General features: G+C 37.5%; 2 protein-coding genes across 5 annotated transcripts in view; one reads left to right on the top strand and one right to left on the bottom strand.

Moving 5' to 3' along the window:
- The first annotated feature begins 80 nt into the window (after positions 1-80).
- Positions 81-24,323, top strand: fanci (FA complementation group I). 3 transcript variants are annotated; one of them, XM_067436085.1, is made up of 38 exons: positions 123-257; positions 837-952; positions 1,069-1,141; positions 3,846-3,976; positions 5,353-5,506; positions 6,037-6,094; positions 6,294-6,335; positions 6,412-6,535; positions 6,610-6,695; positions 6,771-6,903; positions 6,984-7,064; positions 7,436-7,572; positions 7,651-7,828; positions 7,919-8,006; positions 8,111-8,241; positions 8,336-8,406; positions 9,544-9,658; positions 11,530-11,652; positions 11,779-11,847; positions 11,939-12,040; positions 12,121-12,303; positions 12,650-12,771; positions 12,868-13,032; positions 13,809-13,988; positions 17,007-17,173; positions 17,262-17,341; positions 17,479-17,595; positions 17,678-17,729; positions 19,755-19,882; positions 19,966-20,031; positions 20,117-20,213; positions 21,210-21,394; positions 21,546-21,602; positions 22,891-22,950; positions 23,038-23,112; positions 23,239-23,334; positions 23,657-23,764; positions 23,850-24,323. In XM_067436085.1, the coding sequence occupies exons 2-38, from the start codon at positions 851-853 to the stop codon at positions 23,910-23,912; spliced, it is 3,999 nt and encodes a 1,332-aa protein (XP_067292186.1). In that variant the 5' UTR covers positions 123-257; positions 837-850; the 3' UTR covers positions 23,913-24,323. The 3 variants fall into 3 exon arrangements, with proteins under 3 accessions (XP_067292185.1, XP_067292186.1, XP_067292184.1); XM_067436084.1 differs by having other exon boundaries at positions 81-150; positions 23,657-24,323; XM_067436083.1 differs by having other exon boundaries at positions 23,657-24,323.
- Positions 24,007-27,980, bottom strand: part of polg (polymerase (DNA directed), gamma) — an 18,713-nt gene continuing 14,739 nt past the window's right edge. For both annotated transcript variants that reach the window (XM_067436087.1, XM_067436086.1), the window contains exon 23: positions 24,007-24,145. In XM_067436087.1, coding sequence (XP_067292188.1) covers positions 24,060-24,145 — 86 coding nt within the window. In that variant the 3' untranslated portion in view covers positions 24,007-24,059. The remainder of the gene's footprint in view (positions 24,146-27,980) is intronic.

Below are 27,980 nucleotides of genomic sequence, written 5' to 3'. Positions count from 1 at the left end.
GTAAGACATCTACTAGCCTTTATTATGGAAATCTATGACTAGCCCCGCCATACGGGCCAATCAAATGTACAGAAGTGACATGACGTAATAGGAAGTGTTTCGTGCACATACTGGCGGCAGTGGCGGGAGTTTCGGTTGTTATTAAACAAGGTAACGTTAACGAGTTACTGACTGCAAACCGCACAAGATATCAAACAACGAGTCTTTCTGAAAAGGAATATTCATAAACAAATACTACATAAAATTCGTGTAAACAGGCAAGTGTTTGACACTGTAAAGTAGACTCACGTTATACTTCACGCGTCAGTATGTCCGTTTTATTAAATGCAAATCTGAAAATTGTTCGGTTTTCTTTGCTTATTTTCTTATTGGTTTAATTTCTATTAGGTTGTCCTAATCCAAATATCGCTTATTCACAATGATAATGACACGCATGTTAATTTTCGTCGTATTTATATTGATATTAGTTAAGCTTAGTCAAAGTAGTCTATTATATATCTTTAGTTTTCACATTATAATGATTAAGTTATATAGATATGTGTATGTATGTAACGTTATATGCAATAAAACATGTATTGCTTCATAAATTACTTCCTAAACTGCCAAATAACTATAGTACACATAATTAACACTAAAAATTTATTTTCTGTCATCATTTAGGTTAGTCACTTCTGTATTGTTCTCTCGTGTAGGCTAATAGTTTTCAGTGGACCATAAAAGCATTTTTGCAAGGATACAATGGCAGTTCATAGGGATCAAGTGATCAAATTCTCTTTGTAGGCCGTTGTGTTCCTCTTGTTTTAATTGCATGTGTTAATGTGACCTTATACTCACAGGTCTGGGCACATAGATGTCCAAGATGAAGGTTACTGTGGATAAGATCATATCTTTATCGGAGAGTGATGGAGTAGATGAGCTACAGAAGCATCTCACTTTGTTGACCGATGATCAGGTTTGTGTTTCTGTGAACTGTAGTGTATAGTTGAAGTGAGATTGCAATCAATGCAAATAGTCTAATCATGTGCAGATGACTTTCAAATTTTTTTTTTGTCCCTTTGTTCTCTACAGCTCACTACCATGCTTACTAATAGTGCTCTGAAAGGGAAGGATACTGGAGTTCTGATCAAAGCCATATTTAAAGGTAATGACAGTGTCCATTTGATTTAATTTTAAAGTAGTCTACAAAATACACCCGTGAATAGAGTTTTTCAAAAATTGTATTATTCAGGGTAAATCCATTACTGAAATAAAATAAAATGTACCCAAGCTTATTACATTTCAAGTAGATGCCTTTAATAAAATTAAAATATAAATCTGGAAAATATAAAAAACAATTCAAAATATGAACAAAAATATAGTATCTTCTCTCAATGATACTAAAAATACAACGCCATTCATCAACACGTGTATGATCAACCAAAAAGGCTTGCTTTTGCATGATGTTGCATCCATGTCTTATGGATTTCCGGGACATATTGTAAAATGTTATGCTGTCTAGGTGACTAATTGTGGCGATTTCTGTGGTCGTGGCTCCTAAACAGTGGACCTACGTCGTACAGTGAGAGGTTGAAAGACGCCGACTGTCACGGTCTTACGACCAAAGATAGACTGCGATCATTTTCTGACTGTCATAAATCTAGCATGATCATCTCACAGTGTTTGCTGCTACGAACTACATTTACTGACTGCCAATATAAATGCAACATGAAATGTATTGATCAGCTCAATCGTTGACCCCATAAACCATAAACTAAAAATTACTCTATATAATATCAAATAGGCTTGGGCGGTAATACGGTAAAATGGTATACCGCGGGATCTAAAAATAGCAACGGTATCAGTTTCAATACCGTCAAACCGTCAAAAAAAAAAAAACAGATCAACTTACATATTGCTGATCAACGTATTAATTATTAAATATTTAATAAGTTGAACTAATTAAACTATTTACATATTGAATACTATTTATTTATTAATTAATTAAATGCCTAAATATGTGTATGAGTTGTTGTGACAGCGTGGATGAGAAAGAGAGAGAGGGGAAAAGACGGCGAGTCGGGCACTGAGTTATTCGGTCTCGAAAAAGAACACAACTTCTGCAGTTTGGAAGTGTTTTGGGTTTTGACCGAACGAGAAGGGAGAGGCGGTAAATACAGACGAGGCAATTTGCAAATTGTGCAACAAAAAGATGACCGCGAGAGATGGAAATACCTTGAACCTAAGGGCGCATATCCGAAACCACCATCCACTTACTGCTGCGTGGATGAACAACCGAGCGCACCCTCGGACTATGCTGTAATATTGCCGAAGCCTTTTGTCACACAGCTGGCAATGTAAGCAATAAGCATGAACTCCACAAAAATCAAGTGGACATGGGACTCACAAAAAAATGTCAATTGTCTGACAATTGTCTCATAACGGTAAGCATAAAACGTGCAGAGTTTCTCAGGGGCAGGGGCTCAAATGTAAAAAATAAAATAAAATATAGGCCTATATATATATATATATATATATATATATATATATATATATATATATATATATAATACACACACACATGTACATACTTTGCATCACATAAATAAATTATATTTAAAACTAGGCTATGTTAAAATAGAAAACCTTTTTTTCTGTATTTTTTTTATCAAATAAATGCAGACTTGACTCGCATAAGGAACTTACTTAAAAATGTGAATGCAAATTTGAACAAATGGAATAACATTAATGGGCATATTTTTTTTGCATTCATTCGTTTATTTAGGCCTATTTATTTATTCATTCGTTTAGGCCTATTCATTCATTGTTTCGTTTATTTAGGCCAGTTAACTCATTAATTCGTTAAAAGAACGAATGAATAAGCCTAAATAAACATTGTTGTTTTTTTTTTTGCTGCAAAAAACAAAAACAAAACAAAAAACAAGCCGATGCAATGGCAGGTCCCGCGGCATCGGCACCGTAGAGGACCGAGTCGGAGCTCAAATGACAACCCTGTTTGGAGCCATTTACTCGAAAACCCACTTCTCTGGTGGAAAAATGCTGCCGGGCGTTTTCCCCAGGTGGCACGAAAGCCAACTGTGCGTCTGTGCCACAAGCACAACGGTTTTCAGCCCCCAGGTAAAGTTGTCGGTCCACAACGTGCCCTGTTAAAGCCGGACAAAGTAAACGTTGGTTTTTCTAGCGAAAAATCTTGACTAGAATTTGATGCCACTTGCCATTCGTTTCTTTTTTCTTTTCTTTTTCTCTGTTTCATTTATTGTTATTTATTTAATTAATTAATTCGTTAATCAATTGATTCAGGTAGCCTATTTTATTTGGTTTTCGTTAAAAACAATATTGTTAAGAAGACTGGAAAGAAGTTATTTTTATTTAGGCCTATTGCTTTGCAATCATTTTTATAATATGAATGTTTATGTTAATTCAGCAGTTAATTCAGGTTTATTTATACTTTTTTTATAAGCTGCTCTTTAAAGTTGTTCCAGGCAGTGTGATTTGATTTAATTCATTTGTGTGCGCTAAACCTGTTCTGGATGTTTATGTTAATTTAATTATGTTTGACTGTTGTATTGCACCTTTTTTAAACTGTTATTTGTTGCTAATAACAGTTGTTAATATTGTTTTTGCATGTTATTTTGTTATTGTTTCAGTATTAGTGTTTGGTATTCAGTTTCTGAACGGTTTAGGCACAAGCCAACAGTTTGTTGATGCTGTCTGAGCCTTACATCATAATGTTTTAATTATTCACGGTAATACCGTATACCGAGGTAAAATAGGGAGGAGGTTTGACGGTATCAAAATTTGGATACCGCCCAAGCCTAATATCAAATTGTATTTGTGTGTGACGTTAGGTTCACCGGTAAGTGTCTCGCATGGCGCTAACCGAAGACTGCTTGTGTACAAACACTGTATTCCACTCTGTGAATCTGGAGACCTGCAGACAGAAGTGGCCTCGGATATCATCGGGCTTCTGATGTTGGAAGTGAGTTACTTACTTACTATACTGCTGTAGACAAATTTCAACTTTAAATTAAAGGTATACTATGTTACTTTTAATACCATCAATCCTTCTTCCAAAATGTTTTTCTTACCCCAATTCACAATGGTAAGCCCCATTATTGGTGTGTCTCATCATATTCATAAATAGAGAAACTTTGAGCGTTTTGATGCATGTGGGAGTGGCATAGGTTAGCTGTCACAACAAGCAAAAAGGTTGACAGGGAGCTGCTAAATCTTAAACCTTCGGTAATCACCCTTATTAAAAACTGCTGAAAAGAGTCTGCTGGCAAAAAAGAGATTGCGACAGAGCTTGTAATAAATTGAGAATCAACAGTGGCTTGATGGAGATGGCGAGAACTGAGGGATTTGAAATGTTGAATAAGCAATGCAGAGACTGCATTTTTATGACGCAACATGTAAGTAACGCGTTTTATTAAACGGATAAATGCCATATGTAGCTCTCTAACAGAGTTCATTGTGAAGCAATATCTATTGTGAAGGGTAATTTCATTAAGGGTTGTTGTTCGCTGTGCTGGAATTTATTTTTAAGGAATCACAGACAGTATCTATTAATACAGCTGCAGTAACATGTTCAGCTGGTAAGCTTAAGATACTTTCAATCTAAATTGGTTAAATCTCTTAAGCCTAGTAGTGAATTTTTAGTAGTAGAATAATCATAATCCTAAAATCAATTTTAGGAGTAGTAGAATAATCATAATCCTAAAATCAATTTTAGGAGTAGTAGAATAATCATAATCCTAAAATCAATTTTAGGAGTAGTAGAATAATTATATTCATCCACACAGTCATGCAGAGACAACTAAAACAATGTTCTTTTTTAACTGCTGCATAGTTTACCTTTATAATTGTTTTCTAAATTAATACTGTTGTTATTTGTAGATAATAAATATTTGATGTAAAAAAAAAACCTGATTTGAAGAGGTTGAAATTGGTATTAAAGTCGAATGAAATGGTTGCTTCCATCTTTTCTTCCCTATTGTGACGTATATCCAAGAGAAACAGCTTCGCAAACAAGAAATAATGTAGGTTGAGACTTAATTCTGTCCATCTGGAACTGATTGGATGGTTGTGGTTTGCTATTGGTCGATTTCATGTGAGTGTCAGGTTGTCCCGCCCTCACGCCAGAAAACACGTTATCAGAGAAAAGAGATGACGCTGCAAAAGGGAGGGGAAGTTATTTCGATTAAATATTACAAGGGCACATGCATTACAAATGCACAGATAAATAATTTATAATAAACACTGCATTATTCAATAAAAAAGTAAGAATTGTCCATTTTGATTTCATGGTGACTTTAATACTAAACCTGTATAATATGGGTTTCTTCTGTGCCATAGACACACAGTCTACCTGGTCACGCATTAGCCACATTAGCGTCTCTATATGTGGATGCCATCAAAGTTGGTGAGATGAACAGTGGGAGATCGCTGGAACTTTTCCCTACAATCCTAACAGCTCTTGCTGCTACAGAAACATTAGCTTATGGGAAAGGTAAGCTCTGCTTTTTGCTAAGTCCAAACTCTTCTGTTAAAAAAGGAAATAACCGTAGGAAAAAACATCAACAAGGGATGTTAAATAAGTGAATTTGGATGAAATACTTCTGGAGTATAGATAATATACTTTTTTTAATTGACATATTTTTGTTTTAGTTTTTTTGAACTTTATAGTTTTTTTTTTTTTTTTTACAAAAAGGCAAACAAAATATGTATGTACACTACCATTTAAAAGTTTGAGGACAGTACGATTTTTTAATATTTTTATTTAGCAAGTACACATTATATTGATTTATAAATATTTATATTTTAAATTAATGCTGTTCTTTTAAACTTTTTGAAAATAACATCACTGTTTCCACAAAAATATTAAGCACGGTTTTCAACATTTATAATAATAATAAAATATTTCTTAAGCACCAAATCATAATTTTAGATGGATTGTGACTCTGAAGACATTTTAAATACTACTTTTATTTGATATTATTTTATAGTAGTGTACACACACTTATTTTTCTTTTACTTTAGGTGAGCTGAGTGGAGATGAATACAAGAAACAGCTGATCAACAGTCTTTGCTCTAGCAGGTGAAATCTGCATTTTAAGTGCTTTAATATTGGTTTTCAATTAGTAATCCATAAAGACGATCAAGAAAATAAGTGACAGTGCTCTCCAAGTAAAACCAGAACACAAAAGGCAGACGATGTTCTCTGTATATACTATAAAATAAATGAACAGTATAAACTATACTGTTCATTTATTTTAACATATCTCCAATTCACGCAGATGGGATCCACAGTGTGTGATACACCTTACGACCATGTTCAGGTATGTCTAAACATTTACTCTCTAGTTATTAACTTTGTGTCTTGAACACACACAAAAAAATGTGTTTTTGTGTCAGGGATGTTCCGTTATCTGTTGAGGAGCTTCAGTTTTTGATTGAGAAGATTCTACGGATGTTCCTCAAGTTGGATCTACAGGAGATTCCACCTCTAGTCTATCAGCTGCTGCTGCTGTCTGCCAAGGTCTGTTGATATGTTTTAAAAGTACTTTAAAACAATGTGTCTAGATGGTCAGATTCTTATTTTTTCATCAACAGGGCTGTAAGAAGTTGGTTCTAGAGGGAATCATCAGTTACTTCAAGAAGCAAGACCAACTTCAGAAAGAGGAGCAGAGAAATGCAGAGTAAGGATCTCATTTGCTCAGATCAGATGGTTTTATTTAATTGGACAGATAATTTTATCTATGTATCTGTGTTAGGAGTGAAGATGTGGAGGTGCAGACCATCCCACAGGATCAGCTGCGACACGTTGAGGGAACTGTCATCCTCCACATAGTCTTTGCCATTCGTCTTGACCATGAGCTTGGCAGGGAGTTTTTTAAAAACCTCAAGGTGAGTGTCCGCCTGCCTCACGTATAATCACCCCTTTCTTTGTGCATCTGTGAGTTCTAGCTGGTTGTCTTCCTCTGTAGGTGGCCCAGAGTGACCCATTGTGTCCCTTCAGCATCGCTCTGCTGCTCTCTGTGGCTCGTATCCAACGGTATGAGGAGCAGGTACATCTGGGTTTCATTCTTCCTCCTCTTAAAGTAGTGATTGGCGATGTAGCTAAAAATGTGCTATATTTTTCCAAACTTTGATGATGTAAACCATAGTACTTGATTGTTCTGATTGAACTCCATTTCATTTTGTGAGAACAATTCACGATACAGATTGTCAGTATCCACAATACAATTTGTGGAAATATAATTGTGATATTGCCATCAGTATTTAAAATATCACCCAGCACTACTACCAACTCAAGACAGCATTTTTATGCATCATGGGTGCATTTGAACATCCAGAGCCCCAAAATGTGCCTGTGATGCCCCAAATATGCTGGTTTTACTGACTTGTTCCACCTCTTATTATTACCCATAATGCTTAGGTATTTGAGTTCCTGAAGGGCGCCATCACAAAAAACTTCAAAGATGATCAGATTCAACACAGCTCAAAGTTTCTGCAGGAACTGCTGCCTCAATGTAACAGCATCTCCAGCATGATTCTGGACACCGTCAAAAACAGGTCTGGTTAAACTGCAGTGCTCTTTGTTTATTTTTTTATTGTGTAGATTTGTTCAGTGTGTTATATCTTCATCTGCAGTGTGTTTGGCTGGGATCATGTCACTCAAGGTCTGGTGCAACTGGGATTTATTCTTATGGATTCATTTGGGCCTAAACCTGGACCATTTGGGAAGGTCACAGAAGGAACATCCACCACTAAAACACCAAACCAGCTAGCGTGTCGACTTGGTGGACAAGTTCTACTTGAGAGCTTCAAGGTACAGTATCATCAGATGTTTTCCACATAAATAATGCTCCAAATATGTGACAAAAAGCTGAGTCTTTGTGTGTGTGTTCTTTTTGTACAGATGCATGAACCAATCAGAGGAGAGATCCTAGAACAAGTTTTGAATCGATTGGTGACTAAAACAGCCTCACCTGTCACCCATTTCATTGGTTAGGGGTCATCTTTTTGCAGATTTTTAATTCAAGCTCACTAATGAAGGTTTCATTTATATCTAAATTTGGTTGTGTTCTTCTTGACTTTATCACTGCCACAGACCTTCTTTCCAGCATTGTTATGTCTGCTCCCATGATCCTCTTGGAATCTTCCTCGAAGGTCACAGAAACATTTGACCAGCTTTCCTACTTGCCCCTCAGTACTGTACAGGGGCTCCTCAAAGCTGTGCAGGTGACATCTCAATCCACATGATATTAGAGAGGACCTATTATGCTCTTTAACATTTTTATCTCTCTTTACTGTGTTTAATGTTTCCTCTGCTCAGCCCCTGCTCAAAGTAAGCATGTCTATGAAAGATGCCCTGATCCTGGTCCTCCGGAAGGCCATGTTCTCAAGGTAGAGTAAGGAATATTCCACACATCCAAGTGCATTTGTTGAATGATGACTAAGGGTGCGTTCACACTTGTAGTTCGGTTCGTTTGGTTAGTTTGGTCCGGACCAAAAAACAAAAACAAACATAATAGTCCTGGTCCGCTTAGCGTTCACACGGGCATTTTTAACAGCGAACCTAAAGTTACCGAACCAAAGGCACAGGGAGACGCTCACAACCTGATTGGTCGGTTTATATGACGTAGGAGCTCGTTTACCGAACATGCAAAACAATGCTGTGTGCGGATTATACGCGCGGGCATTTTATGCGTGTACATATGGCATTATTTTTTACCAGAGAACTCATGAAGAGCTCATGAAATGTTCACAACATTCAAAACAACGCTGTGTGCTGGATTAAACGCGATCATTTTATGCGTGTAACACATTTGGCATTATTTTTTACCAGAGAACTCATGAAGAGCTCATGAAATGTTCAAAACAACGCTGTGTGCTGGATTAAACACGATCAGTTTATGCGTGTACATGTGGCATTATTTTTACCCGCTGAGAACTCATGAAGAGCTCATAAAATGTTCAAAACATTCAAAACAGCAGCAGGATTTCCTCCGTTGTGCAAAAGAGACGGCCGTTCTCTGTACCTGCTAATGCAACACAGGAACTTTGATGAGAAGAGCCAGGTATGCTTTTTGTGTGTTTTTTCTAGCATTTTCGAAACATGCTCGTCAGACCAAATATTGATGAGGCTCTTCCTCGTTGCTCTACGTTTGCCCTCTAACGTTAAAGTTACTCATTTTGGATAACGTACACCGATCTTTCCGCGTCGTCAAATCAGCTGCATTATGCGTGGCATCTTGTGACATTGTACGTCCGGTTTTTGGTCCGTTTACATGTGTTTGGTCCGTGTTGCGTTCATATATCAATCGAACCGCACCAGAGTTCGTTTGGAAGCGGACCGAGACCCATCTTTTTAGCGGTCTCGGTCCGCTTGTTTGGTGCGCACCAGAGTTCGGGTGGCAGCGTTCACATATGTTCAAATGAACCGCACTAACCGAGCAACCGCACCAGGGTTCGTTTTAATCGAACCAAACATGACAAGTGTGAACGCACCCTAAGTACTAATGAATCATCATCTCTCTGAAGTCATTTAGATGGCAGGAAGTCAGCAGTGGCGGGATTCCTGTTGCTACTAAAGAACTTTCGTATTCTGGGAAGTTTAGCTTCCAGCCAGGCCAGTCAGGCCATTACATCCAGCCAGGTAAACAACAATACACATCTGTTTTACTTTGTGCATCTTAACGATGAACAATGGTGTTTACATTACATACTGGTGTTTTTTTTTTTCTTCCAGAATAATAATAATAATTTTTCTGTCCTCACTAAGAGCTAATTTCTGCACAAAACTACAAAATTAAAGACAGTTGAAACAGAATTTATGTTTAACAGAGATGCACAATATATTGGTACAATTTCAGTTTTCAGCAAACATTCGAGTTTTTATTATTTATTATTATTTATCATTTATATTGGCTATTAAACTGTCACTCATTTTCCCTATTTTAACATTTTGATAGTTTGCCATCATCTAACGCTCACTTAAGTTCATCTTTTAAAAACATGAATAATTTAATGATACTATTAAATGTAATCTTTTGCAATTATCAAAATGATTATCTATTTTTCATACTGTTCAGGATAAACAAAAGAAAAGCTTGATGTTCAAATGTTTGAAAGGAAGAAATTAAGACAGCAATAAATATTAGTAATCTAATGTCATAATTTTATAGCTGTACTGTAAAATAAAATTATTATTAATAGATATTTTCTGAAATACTCTGGTTTTACAGTGAAATATTACGATAATAATTATTATAATTTATTTGTGTATTGATAAATAGTATAATATATATAAATTATAATTTATAAAAATTGTGCCCTACAAACAAGCCTAGGAATCCCAAGAGGTTTAAAAAAGAAATAAATAAAAGATATTAAGTAGCAATTTATTTAGAAAAATCATAGACCTCCCTCCCCCCAAATCGTACAGCCGTAGTATTTAGTGTTTTGTTTAATAATACATTATAATTTAATTTGCGACCTGGTATAAAAAATGTAATATCAGCCCTAACATGAAAATACTTATTTATAGTTAATATGCTAGTTTATGGTGCTGGTGATACAACAACAAACAGCCAATAAAAATAAGTCTAAGGCCCCATTTACACTGCATGGTTCAAGTGACCCAATTCCGATTTTTTTTTTCCCTCTCATGTGGCACAGATCGGATATGACATGAACGTGTAAGCAGTAAAAAAAAACGCATGAATTCCGATATCCTCAGATCGGATTCAGGCCTCACTCATATGTGGTAATAAATCCGATATGATACGGATGCGTGCATTAGCATCTGCCATGTAAGCGGTCAAATCGGATATTCCCCAGTAAATGCGAGCCGTACTTCATTGAAAAAAGGACGGAGGCGAATGACGTCAACTCAGGTGGACACGAACTGCGATCAAGGGCCAGTGTTGCCAAGTCTGCGGTTTTCATGCAGAATTGGGCTACTTTAACACAGTTTTGAGTTGCAATTGGGCGGGTTTTGTTGTGAAAACCTGGCAACCCTGTCAAGGGCTCTCCTCTTTTTCTCCGCCTTATGAGAGAAATGTTTTGCCGACCTTTAGAGATGTGTGGAACAGTGCAGACAGCAAAACATTGTGCAATCATTTTTTCTGCGTCCATTGCATATTGCGCTGTTTTACTTCCTTTCACCGGTTAAGAAAGTCTTGGGCTGTTTTGCCAGTGTACAGTGTAAATGCAAATATCGGATATGGGTCGCTTTTGAAAAGATGATGTAAGCGGGTCGTCAAACTAATCGGATATAGTCACCAAATCGGAATTGTGCATTAAGACCTGCAGTGTAAATGCATCCTAAATGTATTTCTATTTATAAGTTAGAACATGTGCTAAGTTGTGGCATGGTGACGGTACCTTAGCTATACACTGTTAACACCTCAGAATTATGTCTCAGGAAGCAGTAAACTTTGTCTACATATTGCTACTACTACTTCGCTGTGATGTGGTGGTTTAAGAATCCTCTAACTGTGTGACCATATCTGATTCCCATTGAAGGTCCAGGCAGACGTCCATTCGCGCTATAACACTGCCGCTAATGAAGCTTTCTGCCTGGAGATCCTGAGCAGCCTACGCCGGTGCCTTAACCAGCAGGCTGATGTCCGGCTCATGCTTTATGAGGTCTGTGTCTGACCGTCTCATTTCCCCTTTTAGAAATTAAGAAGTGAACGAATACATCTCTATTCATTGATCTTTGCCTTTTGACTGCTGTGCAGTACTGAGAATTTTATTTGTTTGATTTTAAAGGGTTTCCATGATGTCCTTCGTCGTAACTCTCAGCTGGCGAGTTCCATCATGCAGACCCTCCAGTCACAAGTGTGTATTATTCTTTATCAAAACGAGCATCTATGCCTTCCTTCTTTTTTTTGTCAATAGTACTGATCCATTGATTATTTGTGTTTACCAGTTGAAGCGATACTTTGAACCCGAGCAAGATCTGCTTCCGCCTCTGAAGCTGGAGTCGTGTATCAGCGCACATGGAGATCAGGTCTTCCTCCAGGAGCCTCTGGTACTGATACCACGCCTCAGTCACATCGATGCACTGCACTTGAACATGTATGAAACCTCAGGTCATGTATGTTTCTCCAGGCTCACCTGCTGTGCTGCACGGTTCACTGCCTGCTGTGGAACCAGAACGTTCGGTCAGGTGGCAGTGTGAGCGAGGATGAAGATGACGAAGAGGAGGAGGGCGGAGTCCAAAGTGAACTCCACACTATACTAGAAAGCATAACGAAGCGCATGATTAAAAGCGAACTGGAGGATTTTGAGTTGGTATGCCATAATTCCCATCTTTGCTGGATGGCAATGTCTAATATAGCTGAAAATGTCAAACAATCTGTTATTTAATTAGTTCAAAAGAATACGCCTGTTTTTAGAGCAGCAAATCAGCATATTAAAATGATTTCTGGAGGATCATGTGACACTGAAGACTGGAGTAATGATGCTGAAAATTCAGCTTTTCCATCACAGTAATAAATTACACTTACAATATATAATTTTGTGTAATAAGTGTAAGGGTAATAATATGTCACAATATTACTGTTTTTACTGTATTTTCATCAAATAAATGTAACTGCATTTTTGCATTTTTCATGTTTCATTAATTTTCCCTTCTCAGGATAAGTGTGCTGAATTTTCAACGAGTTCCAGCGTTGGAGTAAAGAACAGCATCTACGCTGTGTTAGTGATGGGTCTGAATGAGGTTCTCATGGAGTATAACTTCATCACTGCTAATTACAGGTGTGTGTTTGTGAAAGCGTTGTTTCCAAATACTTTTAAATCAGGCATGACATGCTAGATGTGTTTAACATATTCTGATGTACACATGCTGAGCAGTAAAAACCATTTTGAGGACATTCTGGAGCTGTTTAAGCGCTATCATAAAGTGTCTGAGATCCTGAGGGAGCGGGCAGGGAAAGGACGCCCCACGTCATCCAGCAAAACCCCTCGCAGCCTGCTGTCTCTAGGCTTCATCTCCACACTGCTCACTGCTCTCTTCAGGTACAGTTTGACTGCACCTACATGAGTATTTATTTACATTACAATGGCACTCTAAAATAAGACCATTTAGATTACTGTTCAAAAGCGGTATACGATTTTTAAATGTTTTTGAAAGAAGTCTAATGAAGAAGTCTCACCAAGACTGGATTTATTTGAACAAAAAAAAAGTAAAATGAAATATAATTACTAAATAACTGGTTTCTGTTTTAATATGTTTTAAAATGTCATTTATTTCTGTGATGGCAAAGCTGAATTTTCAGCATCATTACTCGCATGTCACGAATCATATGATCAGGGCTTGGGCCAAAGTTACTAAGCATTCAGCATTTCTACTGGCCACAATTTTGACATCGATACCATGTGGAAAAATTGCCATATAGATATTTTTTATATTATCTCTTAATTTGTCAGCAGGTATATTAAAGCTACTGTCACTTTAAGACCTGATGCACAGATCCATTTTACTGTTACACGTTTTCTTTCTCAACTGTTTAAGTTCACTTAAAACATAGCTGACCAAGACCTGCATTATTTTATGTGTATTTGACTGTTTAAGTGCAATAAGCAGGAAAAGGGACTCTTAAATGAGATGATTAATGACAATTTAATGAGAGGCAGCTATATGTGCCCGTGCATTTTTTTCTGGATTCTTTGATAAAAAGGTGGAAAGAACAGCATTATTTGAAATGGAAATCTTTTGTAACATTATAAATGTCTTTGTCACTTTTGAAAAATGGAATGCATCCTTGCTGAATAAAAGTATTAATTTCTTTTAGAGACAGCACTCAGAGCCGCGAGGAGAGCCTGTCTGTGTTGCGTTCCAGTGGAGACTTCCTGCGGTACTGTGTGAGCGTGGCCCTGCAGAAGATCCAGCAGCTGGAGGACACCGGACACACAGACGGGCCGGAGGGACAGAGCCCTGACAAGACCTTCCGACACCTCTGTGACATCACCAGGTCTCTGCTTTTTGTAACGGTTCACAAAATTCACGGTTCGGTTCGATACGATACACTGGTGTCACGGTTCGGTTCGGTATGTTTTAGATACAGCAAAAAGAAAAAAATGGCAGAAATTACCTTTTTTATTATTATTTTATTAAAACTAACAAAGTATGATGATTTTTTGTTGTTGTATGATTTTACCCATCTTCTATGTAGTTACAGGAATAAGACATTAGCTCTTTACATTAGCGTGTGCGGTGCGTGTTGCGTTGTGTGTGCGTTGCAGGAGCCCCACACCCTGTAGTGCTTTCACATATGCTGCGTTTGCAGTCCGCAACTGATCCGCTGTTGCATATCACAAACACAGCATTTATTCATTATTTTTTATTTAAAATCCAAAAGTTTTTACTGAACATGCCTCGTCAGAATTCCAATTTTCTTTGTTTACTCTTTAATAGAAGTCAGGTTACGTAGCCTACTACATTTAAACAACATTTTATTAAATTCATTCATTCATATTTATATACTTTAGATTTAGCTCACACAAGTGGCAAAACATTTAAACATAGTTTATAGCCTTAAATCACAAACATTTTAAATTAGAGACTTACAATAGTCTATTCAAAAACAGCCGACTCTAGTCTTTACTTTCGTTTTTACACCCTTTTAAAAGAAATCCTGCAGGTCAAAAAGAACTTTGCTTTTCACCTCCAAGAAAGTACGAGTGCTCTCCATTATGGCACTTTTTTTTTTACCTAAATGCCAGGTAAGGTGCCGTTTTGTTGCTTTACTTGAGAAAAAAAAAGCCATGTGTTGACTTTGAAACAAGAGTATATTTTAAATGATATGCATCTGTGGTGAAATTGCTAGATTTTCGCGTCAGTACGTTTATTTTAATGCGAACAATGGTCTACCACTTTAATGCAGCAACGCAGCGCAGCAAAAAATAGACTCGGTACGAAAACGATCCGTGCACTGCTGCAGACTGACGGACAGCACCCGCGTGCAGTTTGAAAGCTGTCATCCGTTAACATGGGTACGGAAAAAAATACGCACCGCACACGCACTGCAGACGGAGTGTGTGTGAAACGGGCGTTAGGTCTCATATCCGCGGCTATAAATGGACCACTCGCCGCGGTGATGTCTTTTGCCATTTGAATAAGTTGGAAATGTCTGTCTAAATGCTGCGGGGATAGTTTGTGGGATAGTTTGTGGCTGTTTCTCCTTTTTATCGTCTTGTTGTCGGCGTAGACAACAAGATCGTCTTGTTGTCGGCTTTGATTGACATGACATGAATTATTCCCGCTGCTGTACCATCAGCAAATGCGACATACCGTTGTTTTTTAATCCATCAACCTTGCCAACACCATCATAGCTTACCAAGAATCCAAAGTTCACCCAAACACCAGACCTGTTGGTTATTGGAGGATCTTCTATTTCTGGTTTGTTAAACGCAATTGCCATGCACGAGCATTCAGCGCGTAGCCTAGTAAGCGAGCACCTGACTGAGGAGCCTAAAACATATTTGGTGTTTTTTTTTTCTTTCACTTCGGCGGTGTCAGGGGCATTGCCTGTTATGTCGTTTTGGTTATTGGGCTACCTTGTTGAACGCATATTATATTTCACACACTTTTTTATTTTCCAAATCTAATTAATTAGTCCAAGAACCGTTCGGTACATAATGCGTACCGCGTACCGAACCGAAAGCCTCGTACCGAACGGTTCAATACGAATACGCGTATCGTTACACCCCTAATATATATACACACACACTTCATTATGTAAACAACTGGACAATTGAACAACCCCCCAAAAAAAGAAACATTTGTAAAAGTTGGTGAAAAATGTTGACATCGGACTATGGTGAAGTACACCAATCAGGCATAACATTATGACAACTGACAGGTGAAGTGAATAGCACTAATGATCTCTTCATCATTCACAGCACCTGTTAGTTGGTGGGATATATTAGGCAGCAAGTGAACATTTTGTCATCAAAGTTGATGTGTTAGAAGCAGGAAAAATGGGCAAGCATACGGATTTGAGCGAGTTTGACAAGGGCCAAATTGTGATTGCTAGATGAGTGGGTCAGAGCATCTCCAAAACTGCAGCTCTTGTGGGGTTTTAAATATTGCACTTTTGCCTGTGGGATACCATGAAAATGACACTAATTAAGAATTAAACTTATGTATTGACTCGGAAGTATGCGGATGTCTTTTTGTCGGGTGCTGTTGCCATGGTGAACTGTAATTTGTGAGCTCCATTGATCATGGTTTTTTCATAGTCATAGTGTACATGCTTAACTCAGAGTCTGTCTCAGAGTTGATTAACTATCTCAATTCAGCTCAATGTTCTGAAACCGAAAACTCTGAGTTTCCCATCTCATTGTAAGTGAACTCGGCGTTCAAGCTTTAACTCAGAGTTGGTTGAACCCATAGACAAAAAAAAATATGGACGTAGTGTCCATAGGATTCTGAAGAGCAGTTCTGAATCGTAAAGTAGGGTCGAGCTGGCCGTTGCCATCTTGGCAGCGCGTCACTCCCAGATAACAGAAAATGGGCAAAGTGGTGGGACGTGGCTGGAGTCCATGCCTTGACGGGTCAGAGCTGTTTTGGCAGCAATGGGCGGACCAACATAATGTTATGCCTAATCTATGTACATCCAAGTGAAACTGCTTCTTTAAACAAGATTTAATCTAGGACGGGACTTGATTTTGTCCATTGGGAACTGATTGGATGGTTGTGGTTTGCTATTGGTTGATCTTGTCCTGCTCTCATGCCAGTAAACACATCATCAGAGAAGACAAGATGATCACTGCAAGAGGGAGGGATGTTATCTGATTAAACATTACAAAATAGCTATGTGAACAAATACATTTTTGTAAATAATAACTACTGCAGCATTCCTTAAAAAATAAGAATAGTCAATTTAGATTTCATGCTGACTTCAAAAACCTCATAAATGTTTAGGTTTTCTTAGGGGTCCAGTGCATGAAAGAAGCTGCATTTCTTAATTTCTTTTCCCTGCATGCAGTGTGCTAATGTGGCGCTACACTAACGTGCCGTCCACTGTGGAGGATGCTGGGAAGAAGGAGAAGGGTCAGAGTGTATCATTACTATGTCTGGAGGGTCTGCTGCGAGTCTTCACCACAGTGCTACAGCGATACCCGACACGCATGAGCAACTTCCTGTCTTCTCTCGGTGGGTATCTTAGCATTCCTGTCTGTGACTTCTAAATAATCGTTTTATATGTTAATGCTGTTTTAATGAAACGCAATCGGTCTTAAAGATGTGTCAGGGGAAGCTGAGGGAGAGGGCGAGGGGTCTGATCTGACAGCGCAAACGGCTTTCTACATCCGCCAGTTTCAGGTACCAGCTTCATTTTCGAGCCCAGAATGACCATCATGTTCCATTTGCTCTGCTCAATCAGTATATTTCATCCGTATGAGAAAGTTGAAGACAAAACGTACAGCAGCATGTGTTGAAAGTTGATCTTTTCTGTCCAGCGAGCACTGATGAACCAGCTCAGCGGGGGAGAGGAGGAGTTAAACAGTAAAGAAGCTCAGTTATTGGTCAGCATCCTCAGCGTTCTGTCACGACAGCTCAGTCCTTCCTCTCAGCAGGTAACTCTTCAAAACACTCATGCTGTCGCAGTGTTAGCTGTCAGGAATCTCAATACATTTTCTTCTTTGTTTTTATGTGCAGTTTACGCAAATGCTCACATGGACTGTGAAAATTTGTAAGGAAACCAACTTCGGTAAGTGATTCATGTCCAGAGATTAAGATGAAACATTTATTAGGGGCAGCTGGGATGCTTTCAAACCAACATTTATCTAAGCATTTGCATTGTTGCAAAAATGGAAAAAAGATGAGATATATCTCTCAATTTATGCATTTAATTTGTGATAAAAATAATACTTTTAATCATTTCCTAGCAATAGAACCATCATTTTGTCCAAACAGCCATTGTTGCCAAGTAGATTCAAAATATTTACCATAACTAAACAGTAAAAATCTAGTAGTATACTTGCTAAAAAAATGTAATATATGAAAAATTATTTAGAAACTTATGAAAAGAGCTAATTTTCAATGAGAAATTTTTCAAACTGCAATGATTTGGACCAGGGATGGAAATTAACTTTTTTGTCCACCGGCCACTGTGGCTGGTGGATTTCAAAATCTACGAGCCACTTAATGTTTTAACCAGCCACTTTCTTGTTTATAACCGACAATGTGTAACTGCATGTGAAAATTAATACTACAAGCTCTACAATACTTAAGCTGTTTATTTAATCTCAAATCTCAAAGAAATACTGACATTTTTTCTTTCACTCTTATACACACACAAACCATGAACTGATATACATTTCATTAAATGAGTAGGGCTCTGTGTGCTCTTTTTTTTTTTTTTTTTTTACCTGGATGTGGCATTTGGATGATTTGTGGTCTTTTATGGCTTCCAGTTTTAGGTTTTTAATACCAACAATGAAACTACTAGTTTTGACGGCATCTGAAGCGTGTTGACGACATACCGAGCAGAACATTGTCAGTAGGGATGCACCAAAATAAAAATTATTGGCTGAAACCGAAGCACTAAAAGAAATGATGCCAATTATCCATTGCATTTATGACTAATGCTATGTGACTGTGTAACTTTACTAAAAATCAAGGCATTGCAATTGCATTAATTAATATTAAAGTTTCAAATAATAAATCAATTACAAATTATGCAAATATTTATTTAGCACATTTCAACAACCCACAGTATAAATTATAAAATAAAATTCAAACTAAATTGTTTAACTCGACCTCACTCATGTGTACATTAAATAATAATGTACAGGTCTACTGGCCTGCAGAAAGGTACAGAAATTGAATAAAGTAATCAAAAGTAAAATAACTGCATATTTAACTGTTTACATGAAAGATTAATCCTTACTAAACTTACAAAAGCTATTCAATTAAGAGCAGTGAGTGATGTCCTTTTGTTTGACATTAAACATAGCAGTAAAGGCTACTTCCCCTTTAAGACCTAATAGAAGGATATGCTCTTCTTTCACCACTGTATAAAGTTCACTTAAGGCATATTCAGACTATTTCTGCTAGAATACTCATCAAGATGAATATGTTGGCATACTTTTTGTGCGAGTTTGTCTGTTTAAGCACAAGACTTGAAAGAGAACTCAATATTTGCGCGCTGTGAGATGGGTGCGCGCTTCCGGATGACAGTGACGGATCTTCTCTCAGCGCGAGCGCGAATTCTTATTCGCGTCTTCTGGCACTACATCTGGGTAATGACGGCAAAAACGACTGGTCATATTCGGATATACGGCCGCACTCGCATGCACTGAACACAGTTTATAAAGAGGGGAAACAGTATGCAATTTTTATTTACCCGCCACGGTGGCCGGTAGGTGAAGCGAGTTTACCCGCCACAACTCAAAATCACCCGCATTTGGCTGGTGGCGGGTGCTAATTTCCATCCCTGATTTGGACCTTCAACCCATTGGTTGCAATTAAAGTCCATTGTGTGGAGAAAAAGCCTGGAATGTTTTACTCAAAAAAAGAAAGATTTGGATTAGATGGGGGTGAGTACATTTTCAGGAAATTCTCATTTTGAAGTAAACTAATCCTTTAAGTAATGGATGAGATGAAAGATCATGAAAAGTCTTCAGGAAATGTAATGATCAAATAAAACAAAAACTTGTTAAAAATCATCACAATATTCACAACGCTGCTTAATTTTGTGTCCCCGACCCTTTCACCATATTCTCTCTATCAGAGGACATCTCTCTCACTAAGGGATTGGTGTCCCTGCTGTTCAACCTGCATGTCCTGCATAAAAGCCCAGTGTCTCTGCTCTGGGAGATGTGTCAGGACATACACAGCCAGCTGGGAGACATCGACCAGGTACTGTGGCCTCTTTTAAAACAAATTAAATCCTCTAGTGTGCTAAGGTCTTCTTAAGTCAGCAAAATTCTGTTTCTGAGCAGGATGTAGAGGTGGAGAAACAATCTCATTTTGCCATCATCAGCATTAAAACAGCTGCATCCACATCGGTAAGAACAGACACACTTCAGAAAGACATTTTTAAATCTTCGTCCCTGTTAAAAGAGTGCACTGTCTGTCTCTCTTCCTTTCCAGCTTCTAGTCCTGTCTCAGGTTGGAAAGGTGTTGGATGAAGTAGATTGGTTGATTGCCAAGAAGAAAGGCCAGATAAGCTCAGATAGAACCATTTCAGGTAAAATGCACCAAAAATCTCATTAGGTGTCCAATATTTTCCTTGGAAGGCTTCCAACCTAGAAGTTGCTAGCAATCCTGAAGACCTTCATTGGCTTGCTCATGTGTGTTAAATTAGGATTATAGCCATCCAGGACCAGGATTGGATGTCCCTTAGCTAGGTTCACACTTGTAGTTTGGTTCAGAGCATAAAAAAAGGTGTTTAGATTGGCATTTTTATCACTGAACCTAAAGGTATAGGGATGCATTCACAACCGGATTGGTCAGTTTTGTAACATATTGCCTATTTTGAGACGGAGCATAGACTGAACATCCGAAACAATGCTGTGTGCAGGAATAAATGCGCTCATTGTGTGTCCATAGCCTGCATATGATGTTTTTTTGATCTCATGAGGAGCTTATAAAGTGTTTATAGGAGTGAAAACAGTGGCTAGAATCCCTCAGTCACGCACACAAATGAAGATCTATTGCGAGGAGACGTGGTTCTGATACATGTACTCAACTGTGATGGGCAACATCACAACTAAGACGAGAGAAAAAAATATGCTTGAGCATTCTGTCCTTTTTAGGGTCTCATCTTCCTGTTTTTGCTTCGTTTACATGTCTTTGGTCCGTGTTGCGTTCATATATCATTGGAATCACACCAGAGTTTGTTTGGAAGGGACCGAGATATCAGGGTTTGAATGGCAGTGTTCACACTTATTCAAATGAACAGCAATCACTCAAGGGTTCGTTTTATTCAAACCAAACATGCCAAGTGTGAATGCACCCTAGGACACATGGGTGTACAAACCTTCTCCTGGAGGGCCACTATCCTACAGTTTCTCTCTATATATCTCCAGTTGCTGAATTTGGAATTGCATACGACCCCCTAGTACTGCCATATAACGATGTAGTAACATAAGTGTTTCAGGTGTTTATTACACTCCAAAGGCAGGATTGAACACCTCTGATCTAGGATAAAGAAGATTATGGCAACTTCCTGTATGTGCATTAGGAAATACCCAGCAGGCACTGGGCCAGCAGGACCCGATCGAGAAGGCTGTCACGGTTCAGTTAGGCACACTGTTAACGGCTCTGCATGAGCTGGTTCAGACCGCTCTGCCCACAGGACCCTGCACGGACACCCTAATGAGAGAGCTCAGTCGCACCTACAGCATCCTCACTACACTTACCAAATATGTGAGTCTCTTCCTGATTTACAACAGTAATAGGATTTATAATAACAGTGCTTTTGATTTGGTTTATGGGTTGGGAAATCTTTACAGCTAAGCTTCACACAACTTTGTAAAAGTGCTGCACATAAAAGTAAAACAAATTTTTTTTCTTTCAGTATATTCAGCTGTGTGCGACCCAACCTGGCCAGCTCCCCGCACGTCTGGAGAAACTGGTAAGGGTTTTCAATTTCTTCAGAGTATAAAGGGTTGCCAGAAAGTAACCATTTAGTGTGATATTGAAATCATTATTACTTACACATCAAACAAGGGTCCAGGGACCGCGGGGGAGTGATGGGGTCAGTGGAAAAGTCAAGAGAAAACTGTTATTAAAATAAAATAATAATTAGATTAAAATAAAAAAGTATAGCAATAAATTAATGTAAAATAAATAAATATTAATAGTTAGTTATTAATCTATTAAGTATAATAGATTTTTTTAAAGTATTAATAATACATATAACAATATATTATTACTACAGTGATTAGAACAAAATATTTAATAACGTAACAAACTTATTTTAGATTTATAATATACATTTTGGGTGTTTATAAAAGATGATAATACCTGGGGGTCGGTGTGGCATCTATAAGATTGAAAACCCCTGGATTAGACTTCTGAGACTAGTTACTGATAATAATCATAAATGTTTCTTGAGCAGCAAATCAATCGGCGCATTAGAATGATTTCTGGAGGATCATGTGACAAAGATTATTTCAGCTTTGCCACCACAGGAAAAAATTACATTTAGAATTTGCAATTAAATAGAAAAAGGTATTGGTAACACTTTAGAATAATGGTCATTAGTTAACTTTAGTTAATATATTAGCTAACATGAACTAACCATGAGCAGTACATGTGTTACTGTATTAGTTCATCTTTGTTAACATTAGTTAATAAATATACAGCGGTTCATGGTTTGTTCATGTTAGTTCACGGTGCATTAACTAATGTCAACAAGATTTTAATAATGTGTAAGTGTTGAAATTAACATTAACAAAGATAAATACTTTTTAAGTGCAGTTCATTATTAGTTCATGTTAACTAATGACCCTTATTCTAAAGTGTTACCCAATATTTTAAACTGTAATATATAATTAAAAATTAAATGTTTTGATTAAATAAATCCAGTCTAGGTAAGAGTTGAGATACATTTAAAAAAAACTTACTGAACCTTATGGTGTTTAGTGTCAACATTTATCTTGAAATCTTGCAAGGATGTCAAATTTGATCTCTAAAGTTTTATACCATTTATTTAGGATAAAATAAACCTTTTAACAATTTCATACCAAAGGAACCATTTTGTCAAGCAATTTTCAAGTAGATTCAGAATCTTTAACATAACATAAAAACAGTTATTACAAAAAAATATTTGAGGCATGTTTTTTGTAGATCCAGATTCAACCTGAAGTGACAACCTAAATGCTATACTAAATAAACTCACAAACATCTCTTGTGTCCAGGTGAGGCTGTCGGGGTCTCATCTCACTCCTCAGTGTTACTGTTTCATCACATATGTACAGGTATGTGCCTATGAGTGGTCTGTTTTCTTTCTGCTTGATGTTTTTTTAACCGCAGTGTCTTAACATTTTGTTAAATGTCTCGTAAAGAGTGGAGAGCTGACGGCTGGAGGCCCGGACAAGAAGAAGAAGAAGAAAGAAGATGAGGCAGTAGCAGCTGCTTCAGTGAGAACTATTTAAATTCATCATTACCTATAAATACACTTTTTATGAAAATATTTTAGTAACAATTTAGGCCTTGGAGTGCAAAGTCTACCTGAAAATGTTTTGTGTGTCTGATGTGATTTCTAGGCGAAAGTTCTTCGTGAGAGCCGAGCCATCCCGAACCTCATTTTCAACATTGAACAGTATGAGAAGTTTCTCATTCTTCTCTCCAAGAAATCCAAGGTAAAGCCTCTTAAAGAGTTAGTTCACCAAAAAAATGGAAATTTCCCCATGATTTACTCACCTTCAAGCCATCCTAGGTGTATGACATTCTTCTTTCAGATGAACACAAGCAGGACATTTTTTTTTAAATAAATTAAATTGTGTTATAAGAAGAATGTCATATACGCCTAGGATGACTTGAGGGTGAGTAAATCATGGGCTAATTTTCGTTTTTGGGTTAACTCTCCCTTTAAGTCTTATCCCATATGCATAGCATATACAACAACAAATGTAACAAAAACCTCTGAAACCTTATGGCACATCTGTAAATGTCTTTACACAGGTCAATCTGATGCAGTATATGAAGCTGAGCACTTCCAGAGACTTCAGAATCAACGCTGCCACGCTGGAGGCTGTACTGCAGGAACAGCAGCAGGATGAAAGCCAACAGGTGTGTCTTTGTTTAAACACGTTCTTTCTCATACAGAGCTCTGGGATTGGCTTCTTCATCCTCAATGGTGTCTATCTTTCCTTAGACTCAAGATTCTCAGCCTTTGGAGGAAAATCAAGCTCCAAAGAAAAAGAGGAGGAAGAAGTAAAAAAAATATCTTCTAGTCCTTCTTTTGCACTTTTTCCATCCCCCATTCATAGACGAGCACCACCTAACCCTTTTTTGAGTTTGCTCTAGGGATGGCCATTTGTGTTGAGTCTGCATGACCTGCCTTTATTCATTCTTGCCACAGATATTACTTTAACCTTGTAGCTTGTTGTTTTCCTTTGGCCAAAGACCCTTTGGTGATCTCTATAATCTGATAAATATCCAACGCCTCCCCTGTTGATATAAAAACATGATTGTTCACGGTAGCGTATCAACAATATTTAAAGAATACCTGCATAAGTCTGGCTTAATTATTAATACATTGTGTGGTATTTTAAGTGTTTTAGATTTAATAAGTTATTGATGTTCATAAAAATGCTGCTATAATCCTAATAAACAAATTTCCATGTGATCTGGCAAATTTCTTAAGGAACTGTTCAGCAAAAAAGATTAATTTTAATTAAATTAAAGTTAAAGATTAGATTAAAATGATTAGCTCACTTAAATATGAACATTTCCTGATAGCTTACTCACCCTTATGCCATCTAAGATGTTCATGCCTTTCTTCAGTGGATTAGAACTTAAAGGGATAGTTCATCCAAGAATGAAAATGTGATATTTATCTGCTTACCCCCAGGGCATTCAAGATGTAGGTGTGTTTGTTACTTCAGTAGAACCCAAATGAAGATTTTTAACTCCAACCGTTGCTCGTATAATGCATGTCAATGGGGTCTAATTCTATGAGTAAAAAAAACCCATCAAAATCCGTATTAAACCTTTTGGCTCGTGGCGACACAATGTCTTAAGACACGAAACAATCAGTTTCTGCGAGAGACCCAACAGTATGTTATTTTTTACCTCATATCAGACGCATCTCATCTATTCCGCCAAAGGAGGTCAAAATACCAGCGCGATCATAGATATAACTTCATATATGATTTTTTATATATATATATATATATATATATATATATATATATATATATATATATATATATATATATATATATATATATATATTCCTCATTAGTGCCTGCGTGGATTGGTCGAATGAGGCATCTACATAAATATATCTATGATCGCGCCATTATTTTGACCTTCGGCGGAAGTAATGGTGCTGAGGAATACTAGATGAGATGCATCTGATGTGAGGTAAAAAATAGCAAATACTGTTTGGGCTCTCACACAAACCAATCGTTTTGTGTCTTAAGACATCAATGTGTCGCCATGAGCCGCAGGGTTTAATACGGATTCTGATGTCTGTGTGTTTTTCACTCTCATAGAATTAGACCCCATTGACATGCATTATACGAGCAACGGTTGGAGTTAAAAATCTTCATTTGTGTTTTACTGAAGAAACAAACACACCTACATCTTGGATGCCCTGGGGGTAAGCAGATAAATATCACATTTTCATTTTTGGGTGAACTAGCCCTTTAAAGGACAACTACGGTGAGAAATGAACCTAGGGGTAATTAACAGATGGTTACCGAGTAGATCGTTCTCTGGGATGCGTTTTCTTAAAAAATCGAATGTAAAGAGTTTTATCTCTAAAAACAGATTAGCTTATAGCGCTTGTCTATGGGGCACCGGGTAGACACAGGGTGGTAAAATTAAATCGCTAGTTAATATCTCTAACAAGGCTCAAATAGCCTCACACTAACACGGTAGCATAATGAGGGTCCCTACATGCAAACCGAAGCATTGAGAACTTTGTAAGTGTACAAACAGTTTAATAAGAAGATACGTTATAAAAATAGTGCAGTACGCGTTCACGGACAGGCACCATCTCGAAAAACAGTCTCGATGAATCGATCTACGAGCGCTGTTCTAAGTGAGCTGGTCGATAGGAATTAAGTTTGTGAAATGTAATAACATGGACATTTTTATTTTTATTTATTTATTTTCTCTGTCGCGTTCAGTGTTTTCTTCCAGAAACAACGGACCAAATGAGATTCCAAGTCACAGTTCATCACTTAGCAGAGCGCTCGTGGCTCGATGAGTCGAGACTGTTTTCCAAGATGGTGTCTGTCCGTGAACTCGTAATGCAATATGTTTATAAAGTATCTTCTTATTAAACTGTTTGTCCACTTACAAAGTTCTCAATGCTTCGGTTTGCATGTTGGGACCCTCATTATGCTACTGTTAGTGTGAGGCTATTTTTAGCCTTGTTAGTGGTATTAACTAGCGATTTAATTTCACTACTCTGTGCCCCATAGACAAGCGTTATAAGCTAATCTGTTTTTAAAGATAAAACTCTTTACATTCGATTTCCATGAAAACACATCCCAGAGAACGATCTACTCTGTAACCATCTGTTGATTACCCCTAGGTTCATTTCTCACCGGAGTTGTCCTTTAAGTTTTTTTAGGAAAACATGGATTTTTCTCCACACATTGGACTTCAATGGCAACCAAAATGTTGAAGGTTCAAATCAATGCGTTTCAAAAGACTTCAAATGCTCTGCACGATCCCAGATGAGAAATAGGGTCTTATCTATCCAAACCATCTGTCATTTAAAAAATTAAAAAAAGTATATACTTTTTACCCAAAATTACTCATCTTGCTCCGCAACACACCACAGATTGTGTGATCATGTCAGAAAGGTCACGCTAGTCTTAGGCAGAAATACCACACTGTGTTTACAAAGCATACATGCGAAGACTTATACAAACACCCTTTAGCAAAAAAAGAGGTTAAATAATGATGTTGGAGATGGAGTTTTTTGTTTTTTTTGGTAAAGGGCGTTTTGTTAGTCTTCACACGTTCTCTTGGGGCAGTACTTCCATCTACATCTAGAGTGTTCTTTCTGACGTGATTATGCAATCCATGGTATGTCGCAGAGCCGTGTAAGATGAGAAATTTAGATTAAAAAGTATAGACATGTTTTTTTTTTTCTTTAAAATGACAGATAGTTTTGCTAGATAGGACCCAATTCCTCACCGCGGGGATCGTGCAGAGCCTCTGAAGCCCTTCCTTTGAAACTGCACTGAATTAGACCTTCAACATTTTGGTTGCCATTGAAGTCATTTATGTGAAGAAAAATCCTGAAAGTAAATTATCAGGAAATTTTCATTTTAAAGTAAACTATTCCTTTAACTAGAACTTTTCTAAAATGAAAAACATATTTAGAAACATGACACAAAAAAAAACTGTGTTTTAAAATCAGCTCAAAATATCAAACATCTTTGATATCTTCTGACTGCACAGAATCATAGTCTGAAGGCCATTATAAACTACACGATTTTCTGCTAAATCTGTCAATGGTTGCGTTTACAGCTTACTAGTGTAAGCTGATAACTCCAAAAAATCAGCTTATTGAAATAACCAGTTTTCCCCGTTCACATGCAAACCAGTAAATGGACAACGCAAGTAAACCGCGTTTACATGACTATTTATAAACCAGGTTATTTCCTTGTAGTGCCGTCAAAAATAATAATGTCCATATATCTGACTCTGAGTTTTTCAAATGTTACGTCAGTTGTGATGTTAAATAAAGTGTGCACCGTGTCAGCGGGAGATTTAGGGCTCATATTGTCCCATATGCAGTTATGCAGCGTTCTGACTGAACCTCTTCTAGGCTACTTCTGCTGCATGAGAAAAGAGAACACCTCTTTACAATTTTCTGGGTCTTAAACGAGTCTGCGTTTGTGGTATATGTCCTTATTTCATGCAAAACGCTAACTCGCTCTGTCTGGATGCATTTAAATCTGCTCTAAGTTTGCGTTTTTGTCACCTTTCACACACGTGCACTTCAATAAGCCGACAGAAAGCAGGTTAATGCGTTTACATGCAGTGCGAAATCGAGGTACTAGGCAAAAAAACTACCTGTTCCGACCGGTTTATGCTTACGCCGTTTATGACCTTACTCCGATAAAAGAAAACAGGTTACCGCGTTTACATGACCATGTTCATTGTCGGCTTATTAGACATTGTCGGCTTAAGAACGTGCATGTAAACGCACCCAATGAGAGCAGAGTACACCAATCATGAGACTGGGCCATCTGTCCAATCAGAGCAGAGTAGGCTCTCGGAAAAGATTTAAAGGTTTAGAGGATCGTTTCACACA

The sequence above is a fragment of the Pseudorasbora parva genome, chromosome 25 (genome assembly GCF_024679245.1).
Source record: "Pseudorasbora parva isolate DD20220531a chromosome 25, ASM2467924v1, whole genome shotgun sequence".
In the NCBI taxonomy this organism is placed as follows: domain Eukaryota; kingdom Metazoa; phylum Chordata; class Actinopteri; order Cypriniformes; family Gobionidae; genus Pseudorasbora; species Pseudorasbora parva.
Note: the sequence above shows the minus strand (reverse complement) of the source record. Positions and strands in the feature narration are given on the sequence as shown.